Genomic DNA, 17611 nt, shown 5'->3' on the forward strand with positions numbered 1-17611 from the left:
TATGTTAAGCAAAATAACTTGGCCGAACATACCGATACCGAAACCTATCATATAAAGTAATAATTATTTTGAACCAACCAATTGTGAATAAAGTAAAAAAAACGTCAAAATAAATTGCCTCGGTACTAAGAGTATCCAAGCTCACTAACCAGTACCGCGCACACCGGTTAATAACGGTCGCGAGTTGTGCGTCTGAAGTCCTGGTGTTGGCAGCGCGCTCGGACAGCAACGAGCACGGCGTGCGCCACAAGCGCTGCCTGCCGCCGCCGCCGCCGACGCCCATCCCCGACCTGCGCGCCGACCAGCTGTCGTCCGCGCAGGCGCCCTTCACAGGTTCGTCACGTCCGCTCCCAGTACCGTTTGGATGTACTTTTATTAGGACAGTTGGTCGTCATTTATTTGTTTGTGATTTAAACTAAATTGATGACAGTTGATTGTAATGACTCGAATTTATACACTTCTTGATTTAACGATATTGTAGATTTTTTTTAAATAAAAAGATGTTTCTTTGGGTTAAAATGTTCTAGTTTTGTTTAATGTTTACAATATGTTTAAATTATACTTATCGACATCATTTAATTTTTGAACGTACATACAAAATGGCAATTACAAAGTTAAGGTTTATAAATAAACATAGCATTGGTTGTTTAAAAAGAATAGTCAAATATATAAATTCTATCATTCAAGAACCAATTTACTTGACATAAGTTTTACAAACTTTTACAAAAAGCAACAGTCTTGACTCTTTAATCCCTGATCATTTAAAATTAAAATCATTTCATAAAATCTCGATTATTATATCTGATATTATCATGTCTTTTAAAAAGTACTTACGTTTTTATATGTTATTAAATCCAAACGGTACTGAGAGCAATATCTGTGTTGTGATTGTGTTCGCTTCACGACATCTCATTAAAGCAATGTGGGTGAGCCTACCGGCACTAAGCATGCCCATTATGCCGATCATGTCATCTGGCATATTTGTGTTCATGGTTCTACAAATCTGCTGATGTCAGCGTTTATTGAGAAACTTGTTTTCTTTTTGTTACGGATTGATTTGTGACATTTATTTAATCATGCCAATGAGAAATTAATGCATCGTAAGAGACGTAATGCAACGGTTTGATATGTGTAGTGGAGTTTGTATTATATTATAATCTATCAGCAAGACTATGTGGTAAATTACTTGTATAATGTAGTCGAAAATAATGTCCTATAAGAAGGACATCGAGACGTTAAAATTTAGTAAATATTTATATTACAATTATAAAATACTTAATAGAGTTAAAAGTAAACTCGGTGTATTAAATCGAGAAATTTAGCGTTAGACTTTTTTGATTTAAATGCGTTTTTATAGAACCTTTTTTTTTCTAATTAGAATTAACGTGTGTGCGTGTATGTTATTTTTATATTTAAGTTTTTACTATACAAATGTAAATCATACATATTGTAAATATTGCGTTTTATATTTTCTAATATTAGCTTAATATAATACCTGGTTATGGTTTCGCTTTCCGGTTATATTTCGCGCTTCTGCATGGTCAGCGCTTTGCTTTCAGCACTTGGGCGGAGTCGTTGAAATTATGCCCTCAGGACTCCCAGCTGTAGTCTATAGGTAGAGTAGTGACGTCACGGGTGTAAACAAATGATTACTTTTAAAAGTGGATTTTTGGGCGCCATTGTAATATTTAAGTCAAATTTGGAATCGATGCATAACCAACCAGTCTCTTAACTTAGAATTTTGTATTCTAAAGATAATTTGAAACGGGATGATGTGCCCAAAAAAGGCAATGACAAAAAATATATACTAAGAAACAGATTTTAAATAACATGGCCTGCGAAATATTCTTGAAGTTGACAGAACGAAGTGTACTTAACGATTTTTAGATCTACGTATTGACTATATAGAATTATATATATTGCCTTTTATGAATTCTATGAATAACCATTAATTTCTATCAGGGCAATATAAGAGCGCCTTGTTTGGTTCTAATCGTTTGTTTTTACTCGTTTGCATCGCAAATGGATGTCATCACACATAAATAGGTAAAGCGTTTATCAGTGTGTAGAATAGATAGATGCTATTTTATTTCAAATGTCTAGTTAGTGCTTATATTTGAAGCTTATGTTACGAATTTACATTTGAAGACATTGTTTCATAGTACTCTTCGTAGTTGATTGTATTTAGATGTCATTGCTTTTTCACATTCAAACTGTTAAAGTCTGTGAATAGATAGAAATGTATGTCAAAGCTCATTATAAACTTAAATAATTATTAATTACATTATTTCATACCACTAAAGAAAGGATCCAGCTAAAGACAACAATGTCTGAGCTGATCGCATGTGCAATTAAAATTGCTAACGGAGAATCAAATTAAAAATAGTGTTACACTTTAGATAGTAAAATCAAAAGTCAAATTCACATACACATTTTGATGACGAACTCGTAGTAATAAAATCCTAACTGTATCCCTTTAATGCAACGCTCATATTCCAGTACCGCGATCACCCTCTGCTTGCGGCATGCGACCGCGCGTTCCCACTGGTCGCTCGGCGTGCTCGACGCCTGAGCGGCGGAGCTGCAGTCCTCAGAGAGAAGAGTTCGTGGTGCATAGGGGAAGGGGGATCACCACGTTATCGTCCATCGCGAGGAGGGAAGACGATAACGGTAAGTCTCCATACACCTATCCTTAATTTTCCGTACTACGTTCGTGCTCGACGCCGGAGCGTCGGAGCTGCAGCCCGCAGAGAGAGAGAGGAGTTGGAGGTACATCGTAGATGAATAAGTTTCCATATTTTTTGATCATTACACACAGTGGAGTACGGGAGTCCTGTCACGGTCGCCATGTGAGTAGATGATATGAAATAACAAGTGCAACTATCGGGTGATTCCCGCAGAGAGACAGGAGGAGTTGAAGGTACATCGTAGATGAATAAGTTTCCATATTTATTTGATCATTACACACAGTGGAGTGATAATGTACGGGAGTCCTGTCACGGTCGCCATGTGAGTAGATGATATGAATTAACAAGTTAAACTATCGGGTGATTATGTATTCAATGGTGAATTTAGGTCTCATCATTACTAAACTGTATAAATTACATCTAATTAGTGTTATGCCATCTGGGTAAATCATGTTTGTTTTACAATGTAACGTTACGGAGCGTTGTAATAATATATTTCATGTCTCATATAAGCCATATTTCTTTTACAGTCGTGGACCCGAACCAAACCGCCGCCGGCCGTCCGTCCAACTACCAAACACAAAACTCCTTCGCCGGCCGCCGTTCAAGACGGTCTTCCATCACAGACGACAGTCAGCTTACCGTCGAAAACTTTGGAGGATCGCAAGATCGTCTGCATTTCGCTGGGAGGAATCCAGAGAAAGAGCTGGCGACAGTGGCGAATGTTCGGAAGATATCTGCCCCGGCCGGTGAGTTATACCATAAAAATCATTCCATTCCATCTCACCATTTCATCTCAGTCCACATATCAATGATTGGTTCAAAGACTCGTTTCTCTTGTGACAAATATCAAAGAATCTTTCAAACAGTATGCTTTCTACTGCACTGCTTGCTGGGTGCTTCGCAGCTTCATTGTTGGGCAAATCCTGCCTAATTTCTCCACTCCACGTTACTACTTGACACTTCTTTAAGAAGGAGTCCAAATTATCCCGCCATCGCCGGCGGGGTATACCAGATCCCCAATGGGATATATTTCTTTTAATAGTATAGTTAGTGAAATTTTTAAACTGTGTTTCCTTCCCGCAGGTCCCCTAGACAGTTACAACCCTCCCCTCCGCTCGTCCAGACAAGACATCCGCGGCTCCATCAACCTCTTCCACGGCGACTACAACGGGGACAGCGAGCCCGACCGGCCCATGCGGCGGCAGCTCAGCTCCGACACTATCAACTCCAACAACAACTTCAGCAATAAAGGTAACCAGCACCGTTGGTGTCCTTAAACACTTGTTTCTCAAAAATGGACGGCAAAGTCAAGGTTACCGGTTTAAAAGTAGGTCGCGAAGTGCGTAGTTTATGGTCAGTCAAAAAATTAAAAAGTTAAAAACATTGCAGTCTCGATTTCGGGACTGCAATGTTGCATACAAATTCCATTACTTGTAGAGTTCCAAACTTTTTAAAAGTTGAAGTGGCCATATCAAATGAAGGCATAGGTCCATTAAACAGCCAAACAGATGATCAGTACTTATTATTATAATGTTGGTACCGCGACTATTTAGGTGTTTCAAATAGGTTGGCGTATTTTCAGCAGAAAAATACACTTTTATTTTTAATTAAAAAAATAAAAAGGCGGCAAAGCAAATCTTTTCACTTTTTTCTGTGAAAATATGTACATAAGAACGTTGCTTCTGTAAAATATTTCTGCTATATTTTTATTTATTGCGCCATTTTTGAGAAAAGCACTATACGAGTATATGACTTGGCTGGAAGGCTACTTGCTGGCTTCGGATTCAATTAAACGGACGACCTTGGGAGTTAAAACGAATCCTCAGCCAGCAAGTAGCTACTTCCGAGCTTCGACAATAATGTACTATATCGAGTGGATCTTGTCGCGACAGTTGACCGGTGATTGTTTTGTTTCGACAAATTGACAGCCACTCTCGATAAGGGTAAGGAGGTATGGAAAGCTGTAACAAGAAAGTAAAGTCGTTCATTTAGATTTTTGTTCACAGAGAATCTCTACGCAAAAATGGCTGACAACTCCTGTTTTAGGCTGCCGATTTAACACATTTGAACAGAAATAAAACTATAAAAACGGATTATATCGCGTAATAATGAACCGACGTTTCGTTTAGTTTAGCTTATGATGGTTCATTATTTTTGTATGTGGGTATTTTTGCACTTTGTAGCTTTTCCTCTCATCCGTTGACCACGAACGCTGTAAAGGGTTCGAAACGTCGGGATGTATTATAAATTATATAATCGATATAATCCGTTTTCGTAGTTTTATTTCATGAGTAACTATCGCGGTAACCGAAGACAATATTACCTTTGAACAGCTTAAGTACTACCTTCAAACTGATCTCTCTTTATCGGTTTTACCTTACCCTATTAAAGTCTATTTAAAATTTTTAGAAAGATAATAACTTCCGCACAAAATACTTACGACATTAAATAGAACTGGAAACCTTCCAACCCATTAAAAATTACAGGTGATTTTTCTGTATGTTGTCTTTTGTTGATCATTAACAATATTTTCCGTTTCTCACAGGCGGTGGTGACGGTTTCTACCTAAACCGAGACTCCACCGACGGGGACATGACGAAGACCAGCTTCGCGGACCTCAAGTACCGAAACGGCGACCAAGGTGCGTGCCGTTTGCTTGTTTGACGCTTTCGATGTGCGCTTTGGACCACATATTCCCATTACTAACTCTATTTCTTATTGAAGGTTCTATATGACATGACTCACTACAATAAAAAAATGCTAAGTCTTTAAAAAATATACTTCGGCCTTTACAGCCCGGTTAGCACATGATTGGCGCGACAGTATCTCGCCGCGAGATAGACTACCCGTCTCTCTTTAATTAATGCAGTTAGAAAAAGACGGGCAGTCTATCTCGCGGCGAGATACTGTCGCGCCAATCATATGCTTGGCCTACAGGGTTATTTTACGTTTAGCCATATTCTAAGAGGCGAATGTGTACAGATGGAAGTGAATAATCATTTGCCATCGCATTTTCTTGGAAAAGTTCGTATTTGTCGTCCAACTTCAGTCAACTTCAGTTTTTGTACTGAGACGTTCGTGCGTTTCCGTGAAAACACGATGATAAAGGATTATCAGTAGGTCATACTGCACAACTTTTACTAAGCGCCAACTCCGGTTCATACATCAATCATATGTGCCATTTTCAACCAAAAGGGTACTTATTGTCGCTTGTCAGTAAGGCGCTATTTCCATATAGCTTCAATTAGAAATCGACAAGCGACATTGTCACATATTTCGATGTTTCAATGTGTTCAGTATGATCTACTCACTTCTCGAGGCTCTGCCGATACGGCAAGACGTAAAAAAAAACACTCTGTATCTCTATTAAAGATTTCTTCCTTTGTAAATAATCGGCTGGTGCCATACAGAGACAAAAATAAAAGGACAATATGTGAAAGGGAAATTCAGTAAACTAACAATCATGCATTAAAACCGTCAGTCCATCTCAGCTAATACTGCACCGAGTTTATAGCGACTAATTGTGACGTTTTCAACCAAAAGGTACCACATTGTCGCTTGTCGATAAGGTTGATTTCTAATTGAAGCTATATGGAAATAGCGCCTTAATGACAAGCGACAATAAGTACCCTTTTGGTTGAAAATGGCACAATTGTGGAAGTGCTACTATGAACGTAATAATTGCATAAGGGCGTCCGCTAGCGGGTGCACGGAGCGGGCACATTCACGCGGGTGCCATTTAGAATAAAATCCGTCGCACGCGTCCGCGCCAGTTAGCAACGCTTAGGGTTTGCAATCCGGATCCGTAATGTATGAACATATCCGGATCTGTATCCGGATCCGCGGATCTTCCCATACATTTCAGATCCGTCGTGCAAATTCTAGCAACGCTCATACTATTTTTGGTTAATTCGCTCACCCGCTCCGTGCACTTCGCCGGCCAGCGGCCGCCCTAAGATTTTCATGTTTATGGTGGCACTTCCTACTTCCCAAGTCCGGTACAGGGCTAGCTTGGAGTCATCTAGGACCTTCACTCTGTGTAACATCGGGACGTGTGGTTATTAGTGTGGGGTTCCTCAGGTGTGGAGGAGGTGGTGGAGCGGCGCAAGAGCACGACGTTCAGCACGCCGCCGCCCGCCACCACCACGTGGCAGCAGCAGTGCCTGGCGCAGGACGCCACAGGACAGCCCAGTCAGTCATACATTACGTTTATACGTTTCTATAGTCTACTCTACGAGTGTGTGGGGTTACACATCTGCAATAGGGAATATTACGCGAAACTGCGTAGGTGGCGCCACTACCACAATCTGAGGGTCTAACGCGAAACAAGAAAATCGAAACTTCGTTATCTAACATATCTGTCACTCTTGCATATTCGAGCGATAAAGAGGCAGATAGCGAAATTTCGGATTCGCGTTTCCCGGTAGGTCCTCTGCAAACAAACCGCCTTGATGCATCAATGTCATATTTTATTATCTCTGAAAACTTGTCAAGAACCTGTTAAAGGTACAGTATGTATAAGTTACTCTATGGATTACTAAAAAGGCTAGTGCTGCACTCTGGTGTATGTAATATCCCCTATTTGTGTGTCTTCTGTGTAAACCTTACATCAAAGATAGATATAACTCCGTAATAGATGGATACAGTCTAAGGAAAAAACGTGCCTCGAAAATCACGAAAATTTGATTCTCGATCAGATGGCGCCACTAGTTTTGGCCTACTCTCGTATAGAGGGCGTTGACGATTTCGTTTGTTATTTATAATTTTAACGCATATCAGTGAAAGAACATGGGTCAAACTCATATAAAAATAATTAATGCAAATAAAAAAAACATTTATCCATGTATTTATACATTTTATCGTATTTTTATAAATCTTCATTTTTAGTTTTAAAGTATGTCGATAGATGGCAGTGAATTTACAGTGGTTACAAAATTTACTATGACAGTACCGCTCTATCTTATTATATCCTCTTTGCCTTACATACAGTTTGGCTTTGAGTTTTCTTGGTTGTCATGTTGTAATTGGGAAAGGTTTTTTCTTTTGTTCATTTGGTTGAGGCATTTAATCTGGGTTCTTTATCATCTCAAACCCTTTCTTTATTACAAAATAAGTCAACTACAAATTTACAATTCAAAAACCAAAAAATATTTGGATCACATACTCCCAAGAGATCAAAATAAGCAAGTAGTTCTTATATTTCAAAATTACACAGTATCAGTAGTACAGGGAAGCTTTATCCTTTTGATTAGTTGTTTGAAATAGCGTAACTGAAATGAACCCAAACACGTAAAGCGCTCTTACATTGATCATACTGACCACCATATATCATTTAGTGTAGACTTCATCTTAAATGCTATAAACGAATTTGACGTTCAAATAAACCTTCCTACAAGATGATGCCACAGTTGCTACACGCACAAAAATAGTGCTAAAAGTTACGTCGTTATACTTCGTTTCTTAAGCATAAGGAAGACTTCCGCTGAAATAAGCATGAGAATTTGTATCGGGTACTTTATGCGGTTTAGTAATGAAATACTCTGAAATACTATTATTATCCATAATGTTACCATATAAAGTGCTTTATTTACAATCTCATGCTTCTGTAGAGTTCTTTCTTATCTTAGTAAAAACGAACTGTAGTTGACGATGTTTTAAACAATCTTGTCTTCTGTCAGACGGCGACGATCAATCCGACGACGCGTCACCGAGCGGCGGGCAAGCCATGGCCTCACAACTAAACAACATACGGTTAAAGCTGGAAGAGAAACGGAGACGAATTGAACAGGAAAAGCGAAGAATGGAAGTCGCCGTCAGTCGGCAAAGGCAACAGTTAGGGCAACAGGCGTTCCTGCAGGCTGTTACTAGGGTAAGTTGGCTGTCGATTAAGCTGGTTGGTGAGCTTACGATAAAAACAACGCTCGGTATTCTGTTACTATAGGTTACTGAAGTGTTTTCATTGGTCTATAGGACCAAAGTAAACGCTGCACCAATGAAAATGTTGGTTTTTGTTGGATGGTTACCGATCAGTGAATTTAAGGTTTAAATTGTCCCTGTGAAATGTTAATGTGTGTCTTGTTAGAACTACTGGTTTGGTATACATGAAACACGAAAATGTAGTACGAATTGAAACCTTTCTCTAAATTAAGTAAATGTTTCAAAGTTCGTAATTGTTTTCGTGTTTTATCTAGATTAATTAATGTGATTAGTTTACAGAAGTGACAGTGTTTTAAAATTACATAAAAGCGCATTAAATTAGTGGAAACAAATAGCATAAAAATAAAGATTTAAGTGAATAAATTAATATTAAAAAAAAGTCACTGCTGAACTCTAATTCTTGATAAAGCGAGTAAGATTTTTTTAAAGGTGAATGCGGTACTTTTGTGGGTTATGAAATATGGGTTGAGTGTATTTGTCCCTGTCAGTTTCTAAGTGACTAGTGTTATAATAAAACTTTTTTATGTTTGTGTTTGTTTTAAATAGAAATGTGTTTGTTTTTTTTATAAGAATGTGTAATAACTGTAATAAGTGGGAATGTATGGTATGGATAGGATATAAGATTAAAGAAAATTGTGTGTAATATTGAATAACCTAATCTTAGTACCTCTAACATACTCTTCAAGTCTACACCTCATGTGTGGTCCCGGTAACACACTAATTGTCCTAAACTGAGTTATTTTAATACAGAACATAATATTTTTTTCTATTTTATTAGGATACATATTTGCAATACCAGTTGGCCTCCTTGGTGAGTGGCTGGTCACAAATCTTTCTTATTTTGATTTAGTTTTTAGTACATATCGTATTTTTACGTTGTGACGTCACTTGATTCATTTATTTCAGAATACTGTACAAATAATTCGATCTAGTTTCACATTCGCTTTTATGCCTTTCATCTCGAATTAAATATTTAATACTGTAGTATTTCTGCAGAATTATTATACTATTTTTACATATTTGAAAACAATTTACTTTTGTTTAATATTAAGCTTTTGAATACACCAGAATTGCTAGTATACCTAAATTCAGGCGGCTTTTTATATTAAATTGTTATTACTATTTATACTCATCCAGTTTTCACGAGTATTTTGCGCAATCACTAAGTCCCAATACCATCAAAACCATTTTGAACCTTACTGTTAAGTTTTCAAGATATATTTTCACACGGTCACAAGTTTTTGTAGGAATAACCCACTTCCATTACACGATATTGAAAAGCATGGATTTGTTTATTGGAGTATATGATCCTAAAAGTAACCCTGAGTGCATTAAGGTCTAATTCGGCAATCAACACGTTAGTTTTAGTTGCAGGCGTACATAGACTACGGAGACTGCTTAAAATCAGGTGGGCCGTATGCTTGTTTGCCACCGACGTAGTATTTAAAAAAAAAACTTCAAATAATATGGGCACACCTTCGTTCGGTTTGGGTATTTAATAGTAATTCGTGATTTGCTCTCGGAAACCGACATTTGGTTAAGTGGATCTGCTGATAAGACCATAAAATGTAGACATTAGTTATTTGTGCAACAAGAAAAGAAAGATGGTTTTTCTTGCGAGTGTTGATTTTGAGTCCCGAGAAAGCGAAAGATTCTAAGTTAGAATTTTGAGCGTAGCGAGGGACTCAAAAACACGAGATGTAAAATAACTTTGCTCTCGTGTTGCACATATAATTTTTCACCTCAGTAGTGAGAACATATTAAAGGTTAAAATGTATTTCGAAATTGTAATAGACCCCGAAGTATGAAGTGGCAGTTCATGGCCTTCACTAAATTAGAAAGCTACTTTGTTTCACTCCCTGGAGTGAGGAAAGTCGCACTTTCGTCACTCCCTGGAGTCAGGAAAGTCGCACTTTCGTCACTCCCTGGAGTCAGGAAAGTCGCACTTTCGTCACTCCAGGGAGTCAAGAAAGTAGGCTTGTTCGAGCTGCTGAGGTGAAAACTATATTTTGATATCGAATCTTTTTTTTGCTTAAGTTTATTTTATTTCCCACAACATTCCGAATAGATCTTATTGCACTTCACAACCGTTACATACCGTTAGACACGTTACCCACTAGTGGTCCTATACCCCGAATGCATGCATGGAGTGACGGTGGCGGTGTTACAGGGTAAAGGTGCGCGGACGCCGGCCGGAGATGAGCGGCCCGAAGATAAGCCTCAGCAGGTGCGTTACAGGGACATTTACCTCGTATCCGGAATAAGATAACTGAGGCATGAACTGAAATAAATGTCATATACTAAGAAAAACTGACCAAGGCCTCCAGTGCCCCAGGCTGGAATCGAACCAGCGTCCTCCTATCGCGGCAAGTGCCTGTGCCATTCGGCCACAGCGGCATAGGTCGAAATTTTCCAAGTATATGCACTTGTTACTGATATGAAGGCTATGGCGCCGAAAGGCGCAGGCACCTGCCGCGATAGGAGGACGCTGGTTCGATTCCAGCCTGGGGCACTGGAGGCCTTGGTCACTTTTTCTTAATATATGACATTTATTTCAGTTTATAATTTATATAGTAGTGTTTCTACTTGAAATAAAAACAAATTAAAGTATTTTCTGAAAATAATTTTATTTGTTCTAATACTTCTAACAGCATAGAGTCATGGTTATTAAAATAAATTTAATTCTTAAATAGTTATCAAATATAACAGGGTGGGCGCAGACAACCAAATTCTTAATGGTATTACGAATAAAAAAAAAGTATCAACATGACGCCAACCAACCATGATAAATGAAAAAAAAAACGTATCGTTAAGTAGCTTTTTGTATACCTACTGCTTTATAGGTTATACTTTAATAACAATTGACAAAGCGACGATCGATTGATTAGGATAAGTTACCCTGGGGATATTTTGACATGCTAATTTTAGAAAATAAGGAATATACCATTACTTAAGACCATAACCAAAAGGTACCACATTGTCGCTTGTTGATAAGGTTGATTTCTAAATGAAGCTATATGGAAATAGCGCCTTACTGACAAGCTACAATAAGTACCCTTTTGGTTGAAAATAGCACAAATACACGCCAGAATTCGTCAGTTTACTCTCATTCTGGATGCGAGTGTAATATCATAAGCTAGCGGGTTGCCCTGTTGGTCGCTATACAATATAATATGACTTATGTCATAAGGCTTTTCATATACTATATAATATTTATTCGTCTGTTTAAAGTGATAAGTGATGTGATCCTGAAAATCACAATGGTTACTTATATTTGCATGAGTTTGTTGAGTTGCATGTTATAATGAATCCATAGGGAAATTATGCATCATAATTAACAACACATTCCAAACGTAATTCTACCTTGGAGGATATAACCAAATGGAGACGTAATTTTTTATACAAAACAGTCCCGATTTTTGCGGGGGAGGGGCACGTCAAATGTATAACGTAACGTAAAAATAGCTATGTCAGATAAACGTCAGTCTATACAATGTGTATGACCATTGGTGGAGTTTCGACAGAGGGGCACGTCTGTTAATGGCTACTCCGTTTGGTTGTATCCTCCAAGAATTTACCACGTCACCAACTACAATTTATTATGAATGTGTAACAAAACAATCATTATTGATAATATGAAAATGTTATAAAATAAAAGCTTTACCGTGATACATTTATTTGAGAGTACAAAGGTGATATATATCATTATTAGACTGTTATTATTAACTTTTGCCCGCGACTTCGTCTGCGTGGACTTAGTAACCCCAGCTAGAGTAAGAATAGCGCCTGTAGAAAGTCTTATAGCAATCATTCAATTTGAGCATAATATGCACGCAAATATTAGGCAACTCATTAATTATCAATTCCACCATGATTCCACCCCGCTTTTCACCCTCTTAAGGGATGATTTTCGGGTTAAAAACTATCCTATGTCCTTCCCTGGGACTCAAACTATCTCTACGCCAAATTTCAACTAGATCGGTTCAGCGGTTTAAGCGTGAAGAGGTAACACACAGACAGACAGACAGACAGACTTTCGCATTTATAATATTAGTATGGATTAGTATGGATTTATTAAACACCGAAAGGCTTGAAACATCTTACTGATTGTAACTGCATTCATTTTTCGCTGAAAATATCTTAATTCCAACATGTATCGAAGCTTATATGTGGTATTTTCTATAAAAAGGGACCTTATTGTCGATGGCGCTTACTCTGTGCGGCGTACGCGCCATCGACAATAAGGTCCCTTTTCATAGAAAATGCCCCATATCGTTTATTAAAATTGAACATGTTTTTTAAACGAATGTCATCATTCTCCTGGCGCATTCCCTGTTTGGGGTCGGCCCTCCTGATACTTGATCGCCACTTGTTGCGATCTTTAGTCATTGCTGGCGTTAGGCCTAGCTCCGTCATGTCCTTGGAGATGGTTTTAGTCCAGTTGGTTGGCGGGCAGCCTCTGCCTCTCTTGCCCTCGTCTATAGCCATAACTAGTCTCGTCATGTGGTGTTCGTCTCTGCGCATTACATGGCCATACCAGCGTAATCGGCCCTCCTGCATCTTATGATGTATCTCTGCAACTTTAAAAGTGCCTCGGATATACTCATTCCGAATTTTGTCTGATCGAGTAACACCTCCAGACCAGCGCAGCATTTTCATTTCAGTGACATGTACTTTCTGTTCGTCACACTTTCTCATTCCCCAACATTCGGATCCGTAAAGTAAAGCTGGTCTCACTGCTCGTTTGTACACGGTACCCTTGGTTTTAATTGGCATTCTTGCGTCACAGAGAACTCCAGTAAGAGATCTCCACTTGAGCCATCCTGTTTTTATTTTGCTTTCAATATCACTTACGGTATCGGCTTTAGTATTAACAACGGACCCTAAGTACTTGAATTTCTGAACCTTATTCAAAGGATTTCCATCGATTGTGGGTAGTGACTGCGTGCATATGTCGCTGTTAGAGAAATTGCAATGCATGTATTCAGTTTTCTGCCGACTCACTCTTAGTCCTTTGTCTTCTAGTGCCGCCCGCCATGCTTCGAGGTTCCTTTGAAGTTCCGGCAGTGATTCCTCTACTAGGACTACATCATCTGCATATAACAGTGTCCATGGGGCCGGTTTTTGCAGGTCTTTGGTGATGTAATCCATGAGGATATTGAAGAGCAGGGGGCTGAGGGCAGATCCCTGGTGAACGCCGACTTTCACTTCGAAGCTGTTACTCTTGCCAGCAGGTGAAACAACTCGGGTGGTAACATTGTTGTACATGTCTTGTACGATACTTATGTACTGTTCCGGTACTTGTTGGGCCCTGAGTGCTTGCCATATGAGTCGACGCGTTATTCGGTCAAAAGCTTTTTCAAGATCTATAAAGACCAAGTGCAGATCCTTTTTAAGGGCTTTGTATTTGTCCATTAGTATCCGTAGAGTGTGTATCGCATCCGTAGTGCCTACTCCCGCAGTAAAGCCACTGGTTAGATGAGATGGTTGTGAGTTTATAAAGTCTTTTGACCATTACTCTTTCCCAGATCTTAAGGGTATGCGACGTCAGCTTGATCGCTCTGTAATTTCCACACTCTGCTATATTTCCCTTATTCTTATAGAATGGTATCATGTTGTTCAGTCTCCACATATCAGGCATAGTTCCTTTAGATAATATAAGGTTAAATAGGTTTGTTAGCCATTTTACACCGTAAGCACCAGCTTTTTTCCATAATTCTGCAGGTAATTCATCAGGGCCCGTAGCTTTGCCATTTTTCATTGCAGTTGCAGTTTTTTAAACGAATGTACAATTTAATTATAATAACTTAATTCCTCTAGGATATGGATGCGCCGAGTCAGACAGTGGACAACGTAGCGTTAGAGCAGTACCAACAGTCAATAGCCAAGTAAGTCAAACTACATACATAGTTATACTATACAGGGTGGCTAAAAAATAAGTAAGTAAATTTTGGGATCATACTGAGCAACCTTTACTATGGGACCAACCACGAAATCACGAAATAAAAACCGGCCAAGTGCGAGTCGGACTCGCGCACCGAGGGTTCCGTACTTTTTAGTATTTGTTGTTATAGCGGCAACAGAAATACATCATCTTTGTGATCCCGTTTTTACCCTTTGGGTACGGAACCCTAAAAATTACCCTCCCATAGAAAATGGACCAGCCAAAATGTATAAAACAGCCAAAATTTTTTTTCGCGAATTCGACGTTGGTCCCGTAGTAAAAGTTGCTCAGTATAATCCTAAAACCTCCTTGGCAACGGGAATGGACTTATTTTTTAGCCACCGTGTATAGACTTTAAATTTTGTTTAATTCTGTAAGTATGCGAGTGATTCTATGTTTCATTCTATTATAATACGATACTATTTTCTGATTGTTCTCTTCTCTGTGGTATTTCTTTTGAGGATAAAAAAATACACTCTAAACTTAGTAATTATTAGGGGCTCTTTGCGATATAGGTATTATTTCACGTTGATATGCTTATATCTTTTTTTTTCTGTTGTTTATCTGACTACTGTTTTGGCATTAAACCCTTTTGGCATAAGCACCATTCGAAATTCAAAAACAAAATCGGATCTCGATGCAATACCAATAATTGCAGAATGAACTCCAGCCTGCAGGACATACAGAGCGACATCGCGAGGCTCGCCACGCAGCAGAACCAGATACAGCAACAACAGCAGCAGCAGCAAACACAGCAGCTGCAACAGCAGCAGCAACAGTTGCAGCAACAGTTGCAGCAACAGCTGCAAGCGCAGCAACAGCAGCAACTACAACAGCAGCAAGCCAAACAGCTGTTTCAGCCGCCGCAACCGCAATCCCCTTTCCAGCAGTATCCGCCTAACATTCCACAATTGGTAAGTTAATAGGGAATATTACGAGAATTTCGGCTTAGGGGCGCCACTACCACAATCTGAGGGTCTATCGCGAAACAAGATAATCGAAATTTCGTTATCTAACATCTCTGTCACTTGCATTTTTCGAGCGATAAAGAGGCAGATAGCGAAATTTCGGATTCGCGTTTCCCGGTAGGTCCTCAGTAAGCATACCGCCTTGATGTATCAATGTCATATTTTATTATCTCTGAAAACTTGTCATAAACCTGTTAAAGGTACAGTATGTATAAGTTACTCTATGGTTTACTAAAGGGGCTAGTGCTGCACTCTGGTGGCAGAACATTGCAGTAATACCCCCTATTAGCTAATGAAACATGGCTACGATAACTTCTGGGTACATTTATACATTTTAAATCTTATTGGTACAGCGATCAAGTTCCCTTTGGACAAAAACTCTTTTCTTAAATTGTAGAAACATATGTGTCGTTTCCAAGCAAAAAGTCCCACTTTGACCCTTTGCCATAAGGACGCTTTGACAGGTTATTCTTATAAAAGTACAAGCAAATCTCGTCCTTATGGTAAGCGACAGTGGGACCTTTAATTAGACTTCGACACATATTAATTTTAACCTGTTTAAAACATTTGAGTCTATAAAAACTTTTCAAAACGAATAAGCTAATAAAAAAAAAAGAAAAATACTTAGCTGGTTTTTTTTTTGGATTTAAAATGTATGTGTGGTCAAGCTTTACATGACAGCTTTTGGGATTGTATAATGCCTGGAAGCATAAGGTATGGGAGCAAAGTTGCAATCGAATAAACGCATTACCATGCACGTTGATGGCTAAAACGTCGCTGAAAACTTTAACTACAATAAACGATTGGTAAATATCGTCACATATTTAATCTTGCATTAAACAAGGTCATTTTGTATTTTCGTTAGTTTATCACATAACATTACAGTTAGCTAGCATGAAAATTAAACGTAACTGAACTCAAATATGAATTTGTTTAAGATTTTTCAAAAAAAATACTATATAGCAACCGCTTGAGTAAAAAGCTTAACATGTTTATAACATAACGGCACGACCAATTGCCATTACGACTGCAATAGTATTTTATACAATCGTGATATAAAAGAGAGCTTTTCAGTGTTTCACTGTGTTCGGGCCATGAAGCTTGCTGAGTGGACTAAGTACGTACGAGATTGAAAAGCTTGATCGAAATTGATTAGGTTTAAAAGCTACCTTGTACCAAAAATTATCTTTCGAATAGTCTCAGTTAAGTGTAACTATTATTATAAATTCAGCTTCGCACACGCTAACACGCACCGCTCACTCCACAGCACAGCCAATTCAGCTCACAGCACAACGTGTCTCGGCCCGCGCTCAACGCCTTCGGCTCAACCCCGCACCTACCGCGGGACTTCTACCCGCAACCATTCGACAACTTCGAGTACAACCAACCTAACCAGTATAGGGATATGGAAGATTACGGAAGGTTTTACTTACATGAGAGTCCGCCTCAGCCGCAGAGGAGGACGTGGGCTCAACACGCGCAGCAGCAGCAGGAGAACGAGCTGAGGGGATGGCAGGTTGGTGTCTCTATCCTTTATCGTTAAAGTAAGAGAGATGAAAGGTTTTACTTACATGAGAGTCCGCCTCAGCCGCAGAGGAGGACGTGGGCTCAACACGCGCAGCAGCAGCAGGAGAACGAGCTGAGGGGATGGCAGGTTGGTGTCTCTATCCTTTATCGTTAAAGTAAGAGAGATGAAAGGTTTTACTTACATGAGAGTCGGCCTCAGCCGCAGAGGAGGACGTGGGCTCAACACGCGCAGCAGCAGCAGGAGAATGAGCTGAGGGGATGGCAGGTTGGTGTCTCTATCCTTTATAGGGATTTTGAACAGCGCGCCAAGCGGGACGTTTTGGTAGCTCGAAATCCCATACAGAATGAGACTTAAAGCAAACGCGTATGTCACGTCACGCTATCGAATGAAATTTACACTAGGAGTACTGGTTTTATTGGTTGTATTATCAATTTAAAGTCAGATCTTACCTACTTTTAATAAGGTTAGGTCGTTTTGAATATTAAGAAAATCAATTTTAACATTCTAAACACAAGTAACATGTAAATATGGGTAAATAAACTAT

At 39.0% G+C, this 17611-nt stretch overlaps 1 protein-coding gene across 1 annotated transcript in view; it reads left to right on the forward strand.

Moving 5' to 3' along the window:
- The window catches only part of LOC134740847 (patronin), an 83589-nt gene that overhangs the window by 44145 nt on the left and 21833 nt on the right, over positions 1-17611 (forward strand). Inside the window, exons 7-18 of the mRNA XM_063673498.1 lie at positions 214-333; positions 2500-2670; positions 3218-3436; positions 3774-3941; positions 5236-5331; positions 6771-6881; positions 8369-8559; positions 9406-9438; positions 10798-10854; positions 14448-14515; positions 15230-15485; positions 16807-17055. Coding sequence (XP_063529568.1) covers positions 214-333; positions 2500-2670; positions 3218-3436; positions 3774-3941; positions 5236-5331; positions 6771-6881; positions 8369-8559; positions 9406-9438; positions 10798-10854; positions 14448-14515; positions 15230-15485; positions 16807-17055 — 1739 coding nt within the window. The remainder of the gene's footprint in view (positions 1-213; positions 334-2499; positions 2671-3217; positions 3437-3773; positions 3942-5235; positions 5332-6770; positions 6882-8368; positions 8560-9405; positions 9439-10797; positions 10855-14447; positions 14516-15229; positions 15486-16806; positions 17056-17611) is intronic.

This window comes from Cydia strobilella, chromosome 4 (assembly GCF_947568885.1).
Source record: "Cydia strobilella chromosome 4, ilCydStro3.1, whole genome shotgun sequence".
Lineage (NCBI taxonomy): Eukaryota > Metazoa > Arthropoda > Insecta > Lepidoptera > Tortricidae > Cydia > Cydia strobilella.